We start from the raw sequence: 20088 nt of genomic DNA on the forward strand, positions 1-20088 counted from the left end.
GAACAGAACTGCCTCAGTATCACAAGATTGTAAGTTTTAGCTCAGTCCTACGAATGGAACTTGAGAAGAAACTTGAAATAAACACGGTTTATGGACACATTCAATGAAAAGTGAAGACTATTCAGACCCTTTGGATTTATAGTTGGATCAAATGACCTGCAAATGACATTACCAGCGGCTACATTAGTTTTATGGGGTGGAACCATGAAAATGGTAATAAAACTTCAGATATATTTGTATTGGGATATAAGATGTAGCTTTCTACAGTACCAGTGTTACAATATACACACAGCACACAATGTTAGTGATAACACAGCTAGCTTACGTTTTATCCAGTCTGCAAATGGTCAAATGGGAAACAAGGACAGTGAATCACGGTCAAAAACTGGACAACAATGTTTAGATGAAACATGAAAAGCAAATTGCGATAGAAAAAGCTTGACGATGATGTGATCATAACAATAATTATATACTAATCAAACAGTGGTTACTGATATATACATATTATACCAAATCATCAAAATCACGACAACACAACCTGACATGACAAAACTCTTGCCATAGAGGATATAATTAGGATGTACACAAATAGGTTAATAAAACAACAACTGGTAAATAATGAAGTAAATAGTTTACTTATTCAATATGCAGAATAAATATGATTATCAGTTTACTGTTCAACAGAAAATATGTGTACCAGTATAAGTCAAACCAATATATAGAAAGTGAGTACATGAGTATCTCCATTCTCCTTCACAGAAATGATCAAAACCCATTAGATAACAAATCTGTATAGAATACAAAATACTTTTGATAGATTAAAGCCAATCATTTTCAGTTTACCATATTCAACACATAGATATACAGCTCCTGGAGTATTTAATTGATTTTAGGCAATTGCTTATTTTCTAAATTTTAACTTTGATTTTTTTTTTTTTTTTTTTTTTTTTTTGCTGTAATGAACCTTTCAATCTTCCAGGTATTAATTCACTGAATTTGATTAAAAAGTAAAATAACTGTTTTCATAAATATTAGATCAATACCATGTTGAATAAGGTAAACAATATGGCTGTGGCATTGTGGGTACTCACTTCCTGCATCCTCGTCGTCAGGGGCCTGTGGAAGTTTCCGTCGTGTTCGTTTGGTGTAGTTAGGTGTGAGGCCTGTAGATCCTGATGAAAATGTCTCATCATCAGACGTTTCTATAAAATATCAAATTAAAACAACATTTAGATAAAAAGGTCTTTCATTCACCAAATGAGAGAAACAATTTAAAAATGTTATAACAAACACTAGTGGTTTAGTCGAGTATCGTTAGTTTAGGGTGTTTGATCAATTAATCCAGTGAGAAATCTGTAATCGAGTCTTGTGGGAATAGTCCAACATCATGATAAACAAAAGTGTATAATTAGCTGATCAGTGGAACACACAAGAAATGTCAAAGAAAACTTGTTGCAATCAATCGCTTGTGTGTGTTGTCACTCATGTTATTTCAAATATAAAGCATCTAAACGAATTGAAAAGTGCATAGGCACTACATATTAATGTAAATGTTCAGAGGAGTATGATTTTATTTGTGAAAACATAAGCGACCTGAAAACATGGCAACACGTGAAGAAGAAAATTTATACGATTTTCATGGAAAATGTACACAGTCTCTTTCTCTAATTTTAATTGATCATCGATTGGTTACAAAAAACTGATCATCAATCATAAAATTTCAACTGATTCCATGACAGCAACAGAGCAAAATCAATTTTGAACTGTTTTTGCTGACAATATAATTTTATTGTGTTGTTGCTATCCATTTTGGCATTGCCTCTTATGTATACAAATCTGATATTAACAAAGCAATAATATTCATAATAGCCTTCTTCAGCAGCCATTGAAATTGCCCTATTTCCTTTCAGAATGGTCCACCTATAAGGACACCATGTTTTACATACCTGATGAGAGAGAGGACCTGACTTCCCTTCGACCAGACTTTATATAGTCGGACACTAGTGATCCCTCTCTGACAGGGATTCGTGAACCAAACCCACGAGGTGATCGACCAATGCTTCCATCCTTCTTTTTTAGAGCAGGGAATTGTTGCTTAATTGTCTCTAGTTCTGCAGTTAGTTCATCATTGCGGTCTTTAAGGTCCTAGCAAAAACAAAATAAAACTACATTAATTCTTCACCAAGCAAAAACAATTTTGAATTTATAATCTTTCTAAACAATTGATTTTGTAATTTTTTTTTTTTTTTTTTTTTTACATCTACAGCAATTTTAAACCTTGAATGGAAGAAACACGTTCACTATAGATTTTTAGAAAAAGGCGGCTTTGAGTAATTGAATAATTATTCACCTTATTTTCATTTTTGACCCTCTCAATTTTTTCTTCTGTAACTTTTTTCTCGTCTGGAGATAGCACACCAATGGACTCAAACTCATCAAGCTGGAAAAAAAATTACACTTAAATAAAGAAATGTGGTTTTGTGGGCATACAGAAAATGCAGCAGTGATAATAATCTAACTTTCATTTGCGGTTGTCTGTCCAGCTGAATGGTAATAGAACTGCTTTGGGTTCAGTTTGGTTAGTTGGTAAAATAAGCAAAAAATACAGTCATAAAAAGAAGAGTTACCTTCCTCTGGAGGTCACTGACAGATTGTAGTTCCTTTTGGAGACGTGAATTATGCTTTTGAATGTCCGTACGCTTCTCCACTGATTCAATGAGGTCTCTTTCCAATCTTTCAATCTCCTAAATAAACAAAAATACACCATTGTTTCAGGCTTGGTCTTACTACTACCAAGTAAATGTCAACCTTTCTCACTCCAATAGCTGTTTACCTTCAAGTTAGGGACAAACAACTTGACAGCTCAATGAAATGTTTGTAAATATCACTCAAGCCTATGCTAACTGAGATGTCAGCTTGTAGCCTGTGCTGTATTTCAATATTACTTATCTGGTCCACATGTTTAAAACTATTTGCAGTCTAAATTTACCTCAACACTTTTGCAACAACAATGCATTGCCTGAGGTTTGCCTCCTCATTGGAAGTTGCATACAAGTGAAACCCTAACCCTTAGTGTAAATGATGATAACCTCTCTAAAAAACTACTTTTGGAGCTTGTCTTAGACTTAATTTTGCCTCTAAGACTTGACTATAAGCTCCTTCAAACCTGTATCTTTTGTCTGAATTAGATCCAAAGCCTAACTCCATGATCTTCCAAGCCACTGATACTTTACCTCAGCTTGTCTAAGCTTTCAAATGCTTAGTCCAAGATAAGCTTACCTAGGCTCTTATATTTACAACTCCAGCAAAGCTCCCTGGACCACAAACCCTACAGTCTGAGCAAAGATCCCCTAGGCCCTAGTTTAGTGCTAAGCTTATTTAAGCCCTTACTGTCTGAGCCTTAGCTACAAATTCCCCCAACCCTTAGTTTTGAGCTAAGATTGTTTAAGCCCTTACCTTCTAGGCCTGAGCTAAGCTCTTCCAGCCCCTTGATTTGAGCTAAGCTTGTTTGTCTTTACCTTCTGAAGCTGAGCTAAGCTCTCCCAAACCTTAGTTTGAACTAAGCTTGTTTGTCTTTACCTTCTGAGCCTGAGCTAAGCTCTCTCAGGTCCTTAATTTGAGCTAAGCTTGTTTGTCTTTACCTTCTGAGCCTGAGCTAAGCTCTCCCAACCCTTAGTTTTGAACTACGCTTGTTGAAGTCCTTACCTTCTTAGCCTGAGCTAAGCTCTCCCAACCCTTAATTTTTAGCTAAGCTTGTTTAAGCCCTTACCTTCTGATCCTGAGCTAAGCTCTCCCAACCCTTAGTTTGAACTAAGCTTGTTGACGTCCTTACCTTCTGAGCCTGGGCTAAGCTCTCCCCAGTCCTTGATTTGAGCTAAGCTTGTTTGTCTTTACCTTCTGAGCCTGAGCTAAGCTCCCCCAACCCTTAGTTTGAACTAAGCTTGTTGACGTCCTTACCTTCTGAGCCTGAGCTAAGCTCTCCCTAAGCTTCCTGTCTTCATGCCTCAGCTGTTCCATCTCGCCCTCGAGGACCGTTTTCTGTGTGACAGCCTGTGTACTGTACTGTTCTCTCTCCTGTTCTAACTCATTCTGTAACATCTTTACTTGTTCCTGGTACTTCTTCTCTACTGTCCTGTCAATCAAATCACACAGGTGTGTCAGGGTACAACAAGTAAGTCATTAGGGTACCATACTCATATCCCATACCACAGATAAGTCATTAAGGTACCATACTCATATCCTATACCACAGGTAAGTCATTAAGGTACCATACTCATATCCTATACCACAGGTAAATCATGAAGGTACCATACTCATATCCCATACCACAGTAAGTCATTAAGGTATCATACTCATATCCTATACCACAAATAAGTCATTAAGGTACCATACTCATATCCTATACCACAGATAAGTCATTAAGGTACCATACTCATATCCCATACCACAGGTAAGTCATTAAGGTACCATACTCATATCCTATACCACAGGTAAGTCATTAAGGTACCATACTCATATCCTATACCACAGGTAAGTCATTATAAGGTACCATACTCATATCCTATACCACAGGTAAGTCATTAAGGTACCATACTCATATCTTATACCACAGGTAAATCATTAAGGTACCATACTCATATCCTATACCACAGGTAAATCATTAAGGTACCATACTCATATCTTATACCACAGGTAAGTCATTATAAGGTACCATACCATACTCATATCCTATACCACAGGTAAGTCATTAAGGTACCATACTCATATCTTATACCACAGGTAAGTCATTAAGGTACCATACTCATATCCTATACCACAGGTAAATCATTAAGGTACCATACTCATATCTTATACCACAGGTAAGTCATTAAGGTACCATACTCATATCCTATACCACAGGTAAGTCATTAAGGTACCATACTCATATCCTATACCACAGGTAAATCATTAAGGTACCATACTCATATCCTATACCACAGGTAAGTCATTAAGGTACCATACTCATATCCTATACCACAGGTAAGTCATTAAGGTACCATACTCATATCCTATACCACAGGTAAATCATTAAGGTACCATACTCATATCCTATACCACAGGTAAGTCATTAAGGTACCATACTCATATCCTATACCACAGGTAAGTCATTAAGGTACCATACTCATATCTTATACCACAGGTAAGTCATTAAGGTACCATACTCATATCCTATACCACAGGTAAATCATTAAGGTACCATACTCATATCCTATACCACAGGTAAGTCATTAAGGTACCATACTCATATCCTATACCACAGGTAAGTCATTAAGGTACCATACTCATATCCTATACCACAGGTAAATCATTAAGGTACCATACTCATATCTTATACCACAGGTAAATCATTTAGGTACCATACTCATATCTTATATGCATTCTCAGGCTTTATTCTCAAATACACAGTAAATTTACATCTCACCTATAATTGTATTCTAACAGGAACAAATACATCTCTATAAAGACAGGGTAAGTAATACATGTATACACAAACTTTACCAACCTCAAATATATACATTTACTTAGGAGTGACGGAGGTATAAGAAAGTCCTTTAACCTATTTTAAGGTCAATGTTCCAGCATGATCATGTTCCTGCTTTTTTTAATCTATGTCATCAATCATGAAAGACTTTATTGAATGGAGAGACGTAAATTACAATACATATATATGGGTAAAAGTGTCAGATTCCTGATCAACTTAAATATACATCTTTGAGTAGTACTTAACATATATATTGAAGACAAAAAATTTAAATAATGAATAAGATCATTACTTATGATTAAAAGTGTCTTCCATACTTTATATTCGATTCACTTCTATATCTTATGAATATGGTTTGTGGATTTGAATGAAATTTGAATTTTGAAATGTGATTTATGTATATTGATGAACTTTGTGAAATACTTGGTAGCTTTCTTTTGCCTTTTCACATAACCAATAAAATGTTACAAAACCATGCTTTCACTTGCTCTTTTTGAATATTTGGATGTATACATTTGTATACATACACTTCTTTCACATGAAACATATAGTGTTGATTGTTTGAAATAACTTTTCTATATGTAAATGAAAATGAAATTCTACAAATGTAAGTGAACTGTTATCCAGGCCGGATGGCCCAATTTTACACATTATAAATCTGAAAAAGATGAAGGTATCATGTTCAGATATATATTACACACTGTATAAGGATTATTGCAACCAAGTTTCATTGAAATCCCTCCAGTTATTTAGGAGAAGTAGTTGGTCAATTGTTGTGACTACAGACATACAACCTGTATACGGGGGTTGGGGTATAATGATTGTATTAAATGATAATGGATTGGCTGAGAACAAACCCCAAACACCAGTAGGCTGCATGCATACATTAAACCTCAGTAGAGAAACAACAAAAACAAATATCATACATTTTGATAACACATTATTAGAGTTATCTGCCCTTGTGTGTTGGTAGTGACTGTTACATCACATATTTGTGAGAACAATGTCATATTTTGCATCCATGATATTCATTCACAAACAAACAATGTCACAATCACTACCCACCCACAAGGGCAGATATCTCTGTAATAAGTAAAGACAGAATAGTATCAATTACAACTTCCAGCTGAGGTTCTAAGTTAAGTATAAATCAATGACCTGTGTTGTAAAGCCTTATTGGAGAAAAAGACCAGGGTAAAAGTTAGGATACCAAGTTAGGAGATGACAGGATAGCTTATAATGCTAGGTTGTCATAGTCTATAGGTATCAGAGATCAAGAAACCAATGCAATTTTGGGACCCTGCCATGGGAAAGGTCAGATAATACCAGCAACCAAAATCAATTCATTATTATAAATAGATACATAAGTGCAAAGATCCTGAAAATGCAACGGCATTCAACTTTATATACCTAGTTCTTGATAACCATTTTTGAATTACTGAATGTACTAGACCCATTTTCATATCATCAAAATTATTTCTAGTCATTGAGTAAAATCCATCATTATTAGTCCGAGAGTTAGATCTAAACAGGTACTACACTGGTAACTAGTTTTTCAGTCTAATTAGCTAAGATTAACATGAAATCACAGAACATAGCCATTATATCATTATTCTACAGTATCGAGAAATTCTCACCTGTGGCCACCACCTTTCTGAGACACATGGTGCTATGATAACCACCCAACATTGTGTCAACATCTACCTACATGGCTTTATTTATGTTTACTCGTCAGACAGAGTACAATTATTGTGCCATTAAACCATTAACATTAGAGATACATCCTCGTCAGATACGTACAGGTAAGACATTCTGTATTGACACCTGGACTTTTAAAGATAAGACCGCTCTCATTAAATTGACATTTCTATATAGGGTCAGGAGAGATTTATGAGAAACAATTTAAATCAAAGACCTTTAGTAAATCTTCTTAGAATATCATGGTTTAACATTTGGGTTTATTTCAAATAACCCATACAAGTTTCACCACAACAAACTTTCCTATTGTTTACAGGCATTCTTTGGATTACTGAATGAGATTTTGAATACTGTCTGCAGTGCTCAATGGCAAAACTCTTATGACAAACAATCCAATATCAAACTTTAATATAAAAAAAATATCCAGTAATTGTTTTTAATTCATAGTTTTTTGTAAGATACACCACACCCATCAAGGTTAAAACTACATTTTCTAAAGCATGCAATTTAAATCCACGAGCCCAAACAATGGTATTTATAATAATAATGCCCTTAGCCAAAATAAATTAAAGTTCTCCACAAAGCCCTGAAGAAATATGATATAGAGTTACAAATACTCACAGATATGTTTTCTTAATCTCAATTAGTATCTTACTGAGGTGCATTAAAGGTAAAACACATACTCTTGAATGTAACATTTGTAATAAGGCTGAAAGGGTTATCTCCCCTCTTCACCTTCTGCAAGTTTTTTTACCACAAGGAAGAGTTACTTCCCCTCTTGTTCCTAACTATGATCAAACTATTAATCAATTAATTGTTTTATGAGACCCACCACTTAACCATCAATATATTTTTTTTAATTTTCTGCTTTAAATTTTGCCTAAAAAAAATGTGTGAATTAATTCATAACTCAAAATCATCAAAATAACTGAAAATAACAGATACTTTTATTTGTAAATTAAAATTTTTGATCCTCCTAATTTAAACTAGAGAAGTTAATTTGTTAATTATCCATTTGAACAAAGCTTTACTAGAATTTTTTAGCAACAATTAACTAATTGCTTCACTTTAGGAGACTGACAAGTTTGTTATGACTTACAGAAGTTTCCTCTCCGTACTCTGTTCCATGTGGGCATGACGTTCATCCACCTCCTTGGCTAATTTGGTATTCCTAAGATTGGCCTCGGTCAAGTCTTGTTTCAACTTTTCTGTCTCCCAGTTAAACTGTTCCAGAGTTGACCTAAATGATAAAGCAGACTGAATTTAGATTTAGGTATATAATGAGTATATCAATTAAAACATCCCATTCTGACATACACAATTGATATTTCTCATATAACTAAAAGTACAATATGTTTCAAGAAACATAATAACCCTTCAAATTAACTCCACAGGACACAGTTCTCAATAACTCTTATGGTACATATATGTTCAAAATATATGATCAGGTACAACACAATTTGATTTACACGGTATGATGCATTACATCTTTATTTCTAATCCCGATATCTATATTCTAGAGAAAAGAATATATGTCTTACTTGAGATGTCTGATCTCCTGTTGGTAGGAGGAGAGCGCTGCCTGGTACACAGCATTCTGGTCGTCACAGTTGATGAGTTCCTGCTCCAAGTACGATGACAGTTCTGACAAACTGATCTTGGTGTTCAGGTCAAATCCTAAAGCCTGGAATTTGAAATTGTATGCTTTTTTTAAAGGTTCACATTTTTATTCTTATACACAAATAAAGATGATGAAAAACATAAGAATTATACACTGTTTAATAATTTAACACCTTGATTTTTAATCCTGTATTAAGCATTTACAAGGACATAGTCATTCAGATCCCTCGCCAATGAAGATGACAAAGCTGAAGTAAGTTTGATTGTGGAGACTTATGTGTATGAAAAACAAGGACATAGTCATTCAGATCCCCTGCCAATGGAGATATCAAAGCTGAAGTAAGTTTGATTGTGGAGACTTATGTGTATGAAAAACAAGGACATAGTCATTCAGATCCCCTGCCAATGGAGATATCAAAGCTGAAGTAAGTTTGATTGTGGAGACTTATGTGTATGAAAAACAAGGACATAGTCATTCAGATCCCCCGCCAATGAAGATGACAAAGCTGAAGTAAGTTTGATTGTGGAGACTTATGTGTATGAAAAACAAGGACATAGTCATTCAGATCCCCTGCCAATGGAGATATCAAAGCTGAAGTAAGTTTGATTGTGGAGACTTATGTGTATGAAAAAAAACAGGAGAAAGGAAGTTGAGCTTAAGAAAGATGGAGTATAATTCAAGTAGAGCGGGGCTGCAATTGTTGAATCAGGTATACAGCCTTGACATTTATATTAGACTATATACACAAAGATGGGTGGAGTTTTGCAAAGTAACATTTACCATGATATTTTCAGCAATGTTTCCATAGTTACGGAACAACTTCGTTGGGCGGGGGATAAAAATTAGTTTCAATTCGGTTGTTGTACTAGTGTGCATGGCACTTCATTTGAGTAGCAATCAGCCTGGGCCCAGTTGTTCAAAAGATGATTAGCTTAACCGCATGATTAGTGAAATTTTCATCTTCATTTCCTGTGAAACCAGTAATTATATCTTCTTTAAAATCAGCCAGTAGGTAAAGAAAACCTTATAAAATTTGTAGAATTAGTCCAACAGACATTCTTCTATCTTGATTTGAAAGTTGTTGTTAAAACTTTAGATTAGTCAAATCACCTTTTGAACAACAAGGTCCTGTTTTAGGTATAGTGACATTATCATTTTCCTTTTAGTTATACTTAAATGGGAAGCATTGTTCTGTATCAAGTTATTGTATGAATTTAAAGGAGACAACACAAAGTCCCTACCAAAAGGATATCAGCTCCATTGGTTACATTGTATTTCTCCCACAAGTCGATGATGTTGTCTGGCATGGCAAACCTGTAATAATATACCAAAAATACATCATTACAACAGTCATCAGCCATTAAAATGCATGTTAAACCACAATTATTTGACAAATGACAAATGCAATAAAATCTTCTGTTCATAACACTATCTTTTCCTGACATGTTAATTTGATTTTTTGAAGAAATTCTTCATTTCAATTGTTGATATTACTGCCGTACCTACCCTGTATTACTTGGGTCTAGTGTGGTAAATATCCCAGAGACACCTGTCCCTAAAACAATTGATGGCGTCAGTCTCTCCTCCGCACTGGCTGATGCCATCACTTTGATTTTCTTCTGGGCGGAGTGTGTCCTGGGGGTAGGGGTACCAAGAGACCTGGGGGTGGGGGGACAGGCTGGTGCACTGTGCTGCAGGCCATGTAGGAACTCGTTAAAGCTTACTTTTCCATCCGCATCAGAGTCCAGTTTATCAAACAGCTGCTGTAGTTCCTGAAAATATCATATTATTAATCAGCAAAATACTTGGATACTTCATTCAGCCTTAAAATTGTTACAACATTTTGTAGGCAGGGCTTTGATATCCATGCAAGTTTTCAAATAAATAATAAGTGTGTGAAAGTTTGGTTAGGAACAGCATTAAACAGCTAGGTTCTTTGACTTATGTTGAGTTAACAAGGTTTCACTGTATCAAAGAACAAATGTACTTTAAAATTTAAACAATAATTTATACGTAATTAAGAAACTGCTGACAAACTAGCAGATAAAGGAGACACAATGCAAATCAAAACTTGTGGTGAAGCTGACGTACATCGTCATTCATTTCGTCCATGCCGATATGGTCACACACGGTAGCTAGGTCAGACAGGGTTATATAGCCCCGCTGCCCCACCCCCAGGGTCTGCCAGATATTGCGTAGGTAGTCCTCTTCTGTCAGCTCCTGGGTCTGCTCCAACTCACACATGTTCAAGTTCAGCTGACCTATCACATGCAAACATAAAATTTTTATTTGTAATTTGACAAATTGAATGTGGCATTTTAAAAGTGGTATTACCTTCACCAGCTAGTGCCTTATTGTCATAGAGACCCAGGACAATGGGATCTTTTTCTAAAATTGAAGTGAAAGATCAAATGTAGGTCCCAGAGATTCTCCCCTTACTTAGACAACACAAATCATGAATTGTCAATTCTTTAGAATATAGAAGAAACAGTTCCAAAAGCCTTTAATTTTCTTAAGAGTTCAAAGATAAAAACATTGGTCACAGTTACCTGTTTTCGGTACACATGAGTTTCACGGTGGAACCATGCATACACCAAGTACAAAATTTCAGTGTGCAGAAGGACTGACACAAACCTAGTCCCCTCCTCATAGAGGAGCTAGAACTAACAAAGATGTTTACATCATAAGTCATCCTCAAATAATCAAGGATACACACCAAACTTGTCCTAGTCCGTCAGTCCAATAATTGTACATACCTTCTGCCTCAAACATTTCTCTTTCTTCCTCCGACAGTGATGATGCCGACTCCCGTAATGGATTGTCTCCCTTGCTCCGTCGTAACGACCTAGAGCCATCATCCTTTAATACATAAAAACAACAAAAAACATCAGGCTTCCACTTAACAATACCTATCACAAAATTATATAAACAAAAAATACATAAACATTTGAGAACATTTTTAGTTTTTTTTTTTTTAGCTGTAGATATGTCATCTTTACCAGAAAGGGTCATTTAAGGATGTCCCAGGTTCAGGTGATGGAGGAATGCCAAAAACCAACCCAGAGAAAAACCACCAACCTTAGGGTCAGTACCTGGTAACTGCCCAACATAGCTTTTGAACTTGAATTAACCAAGAGGTGAAGGGCTGATGATAATGTGCTGCAACACCTAGCTGCTACGACAATGCAACCCAACATTTTAACAAAATTAATTAATATGTTTCTAATTTATATGATTATTTATACCTAATCATCCCTGAATGATAGAAAATAGCCACAGAACTTTATGCAATTGTTGATGGACAATAAATGGCCTGAGAGGCAGAAAAGTAGAAGAAAGGATGGACACCAGGGATATCCTTTGATATCTCAGTAGATAGAAGGGTCAAAATGTCTGTCAAGTTATGTTGATGATCACTACATGTAAGTCGGGAACACAACAAGAATGTATAAAATCTCTTCACTTTAGACATATCACACAAGTGATTACTGGATGGAGACATATTTCACTCCACAAAATAAGCTTATTGTCATGTTAATCTGTCCTTACTGTAAGTCGATCCCTCCATGGTCGTTCGGGACACTCAGGTTTATTGGAAGCAAAACGTAAACCTAAATACCATTAGATTAAAAATGTAACAATCGATGCTTCCAGGGGTGATACAAAAATTCCTGTATTGAACCATACAATTGCACCTGATTGATGTTCACCAAGCTGATCTGATTTTAATGACCACATTTTTACTCTTCATTACATGTTTGACTGTGTATATACACCTCAAAGTTTTCCCCGACAAAATGTCAACACAGGCTAAAATAATACTGTTTTCTCACAAACATTATACATGTAATGCACACACAAACAAAATTCCTTTATTCAGATAAATCTAACAATGAAAATTTCTATATTGTCTGGCAGAAACAGGAACTACGCCAAACTGTAGAGTAAATTCAAATAAACACAACAGCAGTTTTGGTTTCATGAAATTAGTTCTGAAGCACAAATACCAAAAACAAAATGCATTGCTGTAAATGCTTTTCTTTTGCATGGAATATTCATTAATATTTAAATACTGTACAAATGTTTTTCTTTACACTGGCTTTGTTTTACCACACGTCAAGGTATTATAAATTACAGATAAAATGCCAATACAAGTTCTGTATATTGTGACCTAAACTGACTAAGTCTCAATAGAGAATATTGAACATATAATACATCATAATAGGCGTATTATATTATCAACATTGTAACATAACAGCCATATCAGATATGACTGAATTTACAAATAACCTAAACCTGAATTCAAAAAGATTTTTAACATATTTGCGGCAACCTTGTCCACATTGGATTTGGATTAAAGATAAGAACATTGATTCTCTAATAACAGGTATGCAATCAGACATCAGAATTTAATATCGGTCGAGTAATGAGACGTGAAATATACACAACCTGACCTACATAGAACAAAGGAAAAAAATTAACAGGTTTACTAAAACAATACATCTCACACTTTACAGAATTTAGGGGTTGGCTGTTGCTTAATTAATTCCATTTGACAAGGCATGGTACATTGCAAGACCTCATATTCAGACCTACAAGCGTGAACAACTAAAGGGCAACAACTCTGTATGCCTCAAACAGGGACATCTTTTAAAATTCCCTCTTCTTATGGGGCTTTCCTGAAGAATTGGAAAACACGACTAGCCTATAGTCAAATGCTTCACTCAAAGTTATTATTTTTTTTGTTTTTTCTTTCAAGTTAATCAACTTCAGCCTCAGGTAAATGGCTTAACAATAATTGTATGGAATCGGTCTTAAGATTCTGTAACCACTGACAAGATGCCACATCACAAATACAGTAGCAGTCCAAATTTACTCCTGAAAATTCAATACAAATGAAAATATTGTCTAATATGGAAGTTGTGACACACTGTAAAGATTAAGAGTATCTTGGATAAAGTGACAGTTCACAGATCAAAGTGAATAAGGATATAAATCACTTGCTGTTGTTCTGACTGTCAAATACATATGTATGTCCTGTACATAAAAAGCTCGGAACGTAGTGTTGCATTGAATTTTAGAGACAGCAAGAAGTATCTTTTTACATTTACAATTAATGCATAATGTCTATTAGACAGGATACATTCATCAAATTCTAAAAGGTACATAACCATTCAACAATATCTGTGTATATACCCACTATATTAGATATATTGATAAGTTAGCAGTATTGGGGTGGTCAGGGTGAACCCATTGTGCTTCATTCTTTTGACATGTAGGTATGAATTTACATACAATACCATCTGCTGACAACATGATTCCATCATTGTACACTTCTGGATTCAAAATGTCTTGTATCAAACTTGAAAGCAAATATCTATAAATTTCATTCTTTTACACAAAAACAGACATTTATAAATTAAAAAAAAAAAAAAAAAAAAATCTGAAGACATACACTGTATGATCGTTGGGACACATGATTAACCTTCTAGGGCCAAAATACAGAGGACACACTGAATGTGTAGAAACTGAAAAAAAACTAATGATGGGGAGTCTACCAAAAAACAAAGAACTACTCTTAGAATAAAACAGTCAAATGTTTAATTCAAAAGTGTACAAAAAATATAGTTCATAAGAAAATAAAGCATCTGTTAAGGGTGTACAAGAATACCATACAGGGAAACAAGGATACCACACAGGGAAAGTGTGGATACACCTGTCTGAGTACAACAAGGATACCACACACAGGGAAAGTGTGGATACACCTGTCTGAGTACAACAAGGATACCACACAGGGAAAGTGTGGATACACCTGTCTGGGTACAACAAGGATACCACACACAGGGAAAGTGTGGATACACCTGTCTGGGTACAACAAGGATACCACACACAGGGAAAGTGTGGATACACCTGTCTGGGTACAACAAGGATACCACACACAGGGAAAGTGTGGATACACCTGTCTGGGTACAACAAGGATACCACACACAGGGAAAGTGTGGATACACCTGTCTGGGTACAACAAGAATATCACACAGGGAAAGTGTGGATACACCTGTCTGGATACATCAAGGATACCACACACAGGGAAAGTGTGGATACACCTGTCTGGGTACAACAAGGATACCACACACAGGGAAAGTGTGGATACACCTGTCTGAGTACAACAAGGATACCACACACAGGGAAAGTGTGGACACACCTGTCTGAGTACAACAAGGATACCACACAGGGAAAGTGTGGACACACCTGTCTGGGTACAACAAGGATACCACACACAGGGAAAGTGTGGATACACCTGTCTGAGTACAACAAGGATATCACACACAGGGAAAGTGTGGACACACCTGTCTGGGTACAACAAGGATACTACACACAGGGAAAGTGTGGATACACCTGTCTGGGTACAACAAGGATACCACACACACCTGGGAAAGATCCACCAGAAGTGTGGATACACCTGTCTGGGTACACAAGATCACACAGGTACAAAGGTGGATACACTGTCTGGATACAACAAGGATACCAGTGGATACACCTGTCTGGGTACAACAAGGATACCAAGGATACCACACAGGGAAAGTGTGGATACACCTGTCTGGGTACAACAAGGATACCACACACAGGGAAAGTGTGGATACACCTGTCTGGGTACAACAAGGATACCACACAGGGAAAGTGTGGATACACCTGTCTGGGTACAACAAGGATACCACACAGGGAAAGTGTGGATACACCTGTCTGAGTACAACAAGGATACCACACACAGGGAAAGTGTGGATACACCTGTCTGGGTACAACAAGGATACCACACACAGGGAAAGTGTGGATACACCTGTCTGGGTACAACAAGGATACCACACACAGGGAAAGTGTGGATACACCTGTCTGGGTACAACAAGGATACACACAGGGAAAGTGTGGATACACCTGTCTGGGTACAACAAGGATACCACACACAGGGAAAGTGTGGATACACCTGTCTGGGTACAACAAGGATACCACACACAGGGAAAGTGTGGATACACCTGTCTGGGTACAACAAGGATACCACACACAGTGAAAGTGTGGATACACCTGTCTGGGTACAACAAGGATACCACACACAGGGAAAGTGTGGATACACCTGTCTGGGTACAACAAGGATACCACACACAGGGAAAGTGTGGATACACCTGTCTGGGTACAACAAGGATACCACACACAGGGAAAGTGTGGATACACCTGTCTGGGTACAACAAGGATACCACACACAGGGAAAGTGTGGATACACCTGTCTGGGTACAACAAGGATACCACACACAGGGAAAGTGTGGATACACCTGTCTGGGTACAACAAGGATACCACACACAGGGAAAGTGTGGATACACCTGTCTGGGTACAACAAGGATACCACACACAGGGAAAGTGTGGATACACCTGTCTGGGTACAACAAGGATACCACACAGGAAAGTGTGGATACACCTGTCTGGTACAACAAGGATACCACACACAGGGAAAGTGTGGATACACCTGTCTGGGTACAACAAGGATACCACACACAGGGAAAGTGTGGATACACCTGTCTGGTACAACAAGGATACCACACACAGGGAAAGTGTGGATACACCTGTCTGGGTACAACAAGGATACCACACACAGGGAAAGTGTGGATACACCTGTCTGGGTACAACAAGGATACCACACAGGGAAAGTGTGGATACACCTGTCTGGGTACAACAAGGATACACACAGGGAAAGTGTGGATACACCTGTCTGGGTACAACAAGGATACCACACACAGGGAAAGTGTGGATACACCTGTCTGGTACAACAAGTAGATACCACACACAGGGAAAGCGTGGATACACCTGTCTTGGTAACAAGGATACCACACACAGGGAAAGTGTGGATACACCTGTCTGGGTACAACAAGGATACCACACACAGGGAAAGAGTGGATACACCTGTCTGGGTACAACAAGGATACCACACACAGTGAAAGTGTGGATACACCTGTCTGGGTACAACAAGAATAACACACACAGTGAAAGTGTAGATACACCTGTCTGGGTACAACAATGATACCACACACAGGGAAAGTGTGGATACACCTGTCTGGGTACAACAAGGATACCACACACAGGGAAAGTGTGGATACACCTGTCTGGGTACAACAAGGATACCACACACAGGGAAAGTGTGGATACACCTGTCTGGGTACAACAAGGATACCACACAGGGAAAGTGTGGATACACCTGTCTGGGTACAACAAGGATACCACACACAGGGAAAGTGTGGATACACCTGTCTGGGTACAACAAGGATACCACAAAGGGAAAGTGTGGATACACCTGTCTGAGTACAACAAGGATATCACACACAGGAAAAGTTTGGATACACCTGTCTGGGTACAACAAGGATACAACACACAGGGAAAGTGTGGATACACCTGTCTGGGTACAACAAGGATACCACACACAGGGAAAGTGTGGATACACCTGTCTGGGTACAACAAGGATACACACACAGGGAAAGTGTGGATACACCTGTCTGGTACAACAAGGATACCACACAGGGAAAGTGTGGATACACCTGTCTGGGTACAACAAGGATACCACACACAGGGAAAGTGTGGATACACCTGTCTGGGTACAACAAGGATACCACACACAGGGAAAGTGTGGATACACCTGTCTGGGTACAACAAGGATACCACACAGGGAAAGTGTGGATACACCTGTCTGGGTACAACAAGGATACCACACACAGGGAAAGTGTGGATACACCTGTCTGGGTACAACAAGGATACCACACACAGGGAAAGTGTGGATACACCTGTCTGGGTACAACAAGGATACCACACAGGGAAAGTGTGGATACACCTGTCTGGGTACAACAAGGATACCACACACAGGGAAAGTGTGGATACACCTGTCTGGGTACAACAAGGATACCACACACAGGGAAAGTGTGGATACACCTGTCTGGGTACAACAAGGATACACACACAGGGAAAGTGTGGATACACCTGTCTGGGTACAACAAGGATACCACACAGGGAAAGTGTGGATACACCTGTCTGGGTACAACAAGGATACCACACAGGGAAAGTGTGGATACACCTGTCTGGGTACAACAAGGATATACACACACAGGGAAAGTGTGGATACACCTGTCTGGGTACAACAAGGATACCACACAGGGAAAGTGTGGATACACTGTCTGGGTACAACAAGGATACCACACAGGGAAAGTGTGGATACAACCTGTCTGGGTACAACAAGGAAATACCTGAGCACACAGGGAAAGTGTGGATACACCTGTCTGGGTACAACAAGGATACCCACACAGGGAAAGTGTGGATACACCTGTCTGGTACAACAAGAATATACACACACAGTTGAAAGTGTGGATACACCTGTCTGGGTACAACAAGGATACCACACAGGGAAAGTGTGGATACACCTGTCTGTAAACAACAAGGATACACACACAGGGAAAGCGTGTGGATACACCTGTCTTGGTACAACAAGGATACCACACACAGGGAAAGTGTGGATACACCTGTCTGGGTACAACAAGGATACCACACACAGGAAAAGTGTGGATACACCTGTCTGGGTACAACAAGGATACCCCACACAGGGAAAGTGTGGATACACCTGTCTGGGTACAACAAGGATACCACACAGGGAAAGTGTGGATACACTGTCTGGGGTACAACAAGGATACCACACAGGGAAAGTGTGGATACACCTGTCTGAGCACAACAAGGATACCACACAGGGAAAGTGTGGATAATACCTGTCCTGGGTACAACAAGGGATACCACACACAGGGAAAGTGTGGGATACACCTGTCTGAGTACAACAAGGATACCACACAGGGGAAAAGTGTGGATTACACCTGTCTGAGCACAACAAGGATACCACACACAGGGAAAGTGTGGATACACCTGTCTGGGTACAACAAGGATACCACACAGGGAAAGTGTGGATACACCTGTCTGGGTACAACAAGGATACCACACACAGGAAAGTGTGGATACACCTGTCTGGGTACAACAAGGATACCACACAGGGAAAGTGTGGATACACCTGTCTGGGTACAACAAGGATACCACACAGGGAAAGTGTGGATACACCTGTCTGGGTACAACAAGATACCACACAGGGAAAGTGTGGATACACCTGTCTGAGTACAACAAGGAAACCACCACAGGGAAAGTGGTGGATACACCTGTCTGGGTACAACAAGGATACTCACACACAGGGGAAAGTGTGGATACACCTGGTCTGGGATACAACAAGGATACCACACAGGGAAAGTGTGATACACCTGTCTGAGATACAACAAGGATACCACACAGGGAAAGTGTGGATACACCTGTCTGAGTACAACAAGGATATACCACACAGGGAAAGTGTGGATACACTGTCTTGGTACAACAAGGATACCACACAGGGAAAGTGTGGATACACCTCTGTGATATTTAAGTAGCTGGCAGGATAAATCATAAAAGCCATTCAACGACTTAACTTCACAGGTATTTAATAGGAATCGGGTGTAGACATACTGCCTATTGTCTCTTGGCTCAGGTGTGCAATATATTATATCAAGTTATTTAAACATACCTCAGGCCACCAGCACCGATGGTACATATCCTAAAGTTTGACAAGTTTTGTTGACACTGATCAAACTAAATGACAGACAAAATTCATGTTCTTGGTTGTCAAATTTGTTCTATACACATGTATGATTATATTTTGTAATCAATATATCAATTATTTGATAAAAAAAGCATTAAATCATTGGTGTTTTGATAGATACCATGAGGAATCATTAACAACAGAAATCAAATCAGCATGTTTTAGATAAGACACCACAGGACATCTGTTTATAAGATCAATATTATTATACTGTAAAATATAAACATGCGGTGAGGTGATAATGGACTCAAATTTGACAACAGCTACAAACTTTATATTATCTTTACATAATTGATCACTGAAGGTCTACACAAATATCAAACTGATGATTATAAAGTATCCAGCAATGGTCTTACAAAATTAGGAAATGTGTTAAGTTAGGGGCCAAACATGGAATCAGAAAAGACACATGTTACTATCTATATATGATATATTAAATCTTTAAATACATAGTATATGTCATTATCTTTCTCATGGATGTTTTCTGCTCTTATAATGTGTTTTGAATTTGGGCCTCTTACAAAATGTATACAGCAGGGTTTCAGGCACCAGGG

The 20088-nt window shown here is 37.9% G+C and overlaps 1 protein-coding gene across 11 annotated transcripts in view; it reads right to left on the minus strand.

Annotated features, from left to right (window-relative positions):
- Positions 1 to 20088, minus strand: part of LOC138318695 (ninein-like protein) — a 73121-nt gene that overhangs the window by 20317 nt on the left and 32716 nt on the right. For 9 of the 11 annotated variants that reach the window (XM_069261310.1, XM_069261308.1, XM_069261314.1 and 6 more), the window contains 12 exons: positions 11597 to 11699; positions 10932 to 11101; positions 10347 to 10612; positions 10082 to 10154; positions 8761 to 8903; positions 8319 to 8459; positions 7841 to 7873; positions 3958 to 4132; positions 2628 to 2744; positions 2351 to 2440; positions 1947 to 2145; positions 1092 to 1202 (listed from right to left, as the gene is read on the minus strand). In XM_069261310.1, coding sequence (XP_069117411.1) covers positions 1092 to 1202; positions 1947 to 2145; positions 2351 to 2440; positions 2628 to 2744; positions 3958 to 4132; positions 7841 to 7873; positions 8319 to 8459; positions 8761 to 8903; positions 10082 to 10154; positions 10347 to 10612; positions 10932 to 11101; positions 11597 to 11699 — 1621 coding nt within the window. The remainder of the gene's footprint in view (positions 1 to 1091; positions 1203 to 1946; positions 2146 to 2350; positions 2441 to 2627; positions 2745 to 3957; positions 4133 to 7840; positions 7874 to 8318; positions 8460 to 8760; positions 8904 to 10081; positions 10155 to 10346; positions 10613 to 10931; positions 11102 to 11596; positions 11700 to 20088) is intronic. The other 2 variants (XM_069261315.1, XM_069261318.1) reach the window with 1 other exon arrangement.

This window comes from Argopecten irradians, chromosome 3 (assembly GCF_041381155.1).
Source record: "Argopecten irradians isolate NY chromosome 3, Ai_NY, whole genome shotgun sequence".
NCBI classification, from domain to species: Eukaryota; Metazoa; Mollusca; class Bivalvia; order Pectinida; family Pectinidae; genus Argopecten; species Argopecten irradians.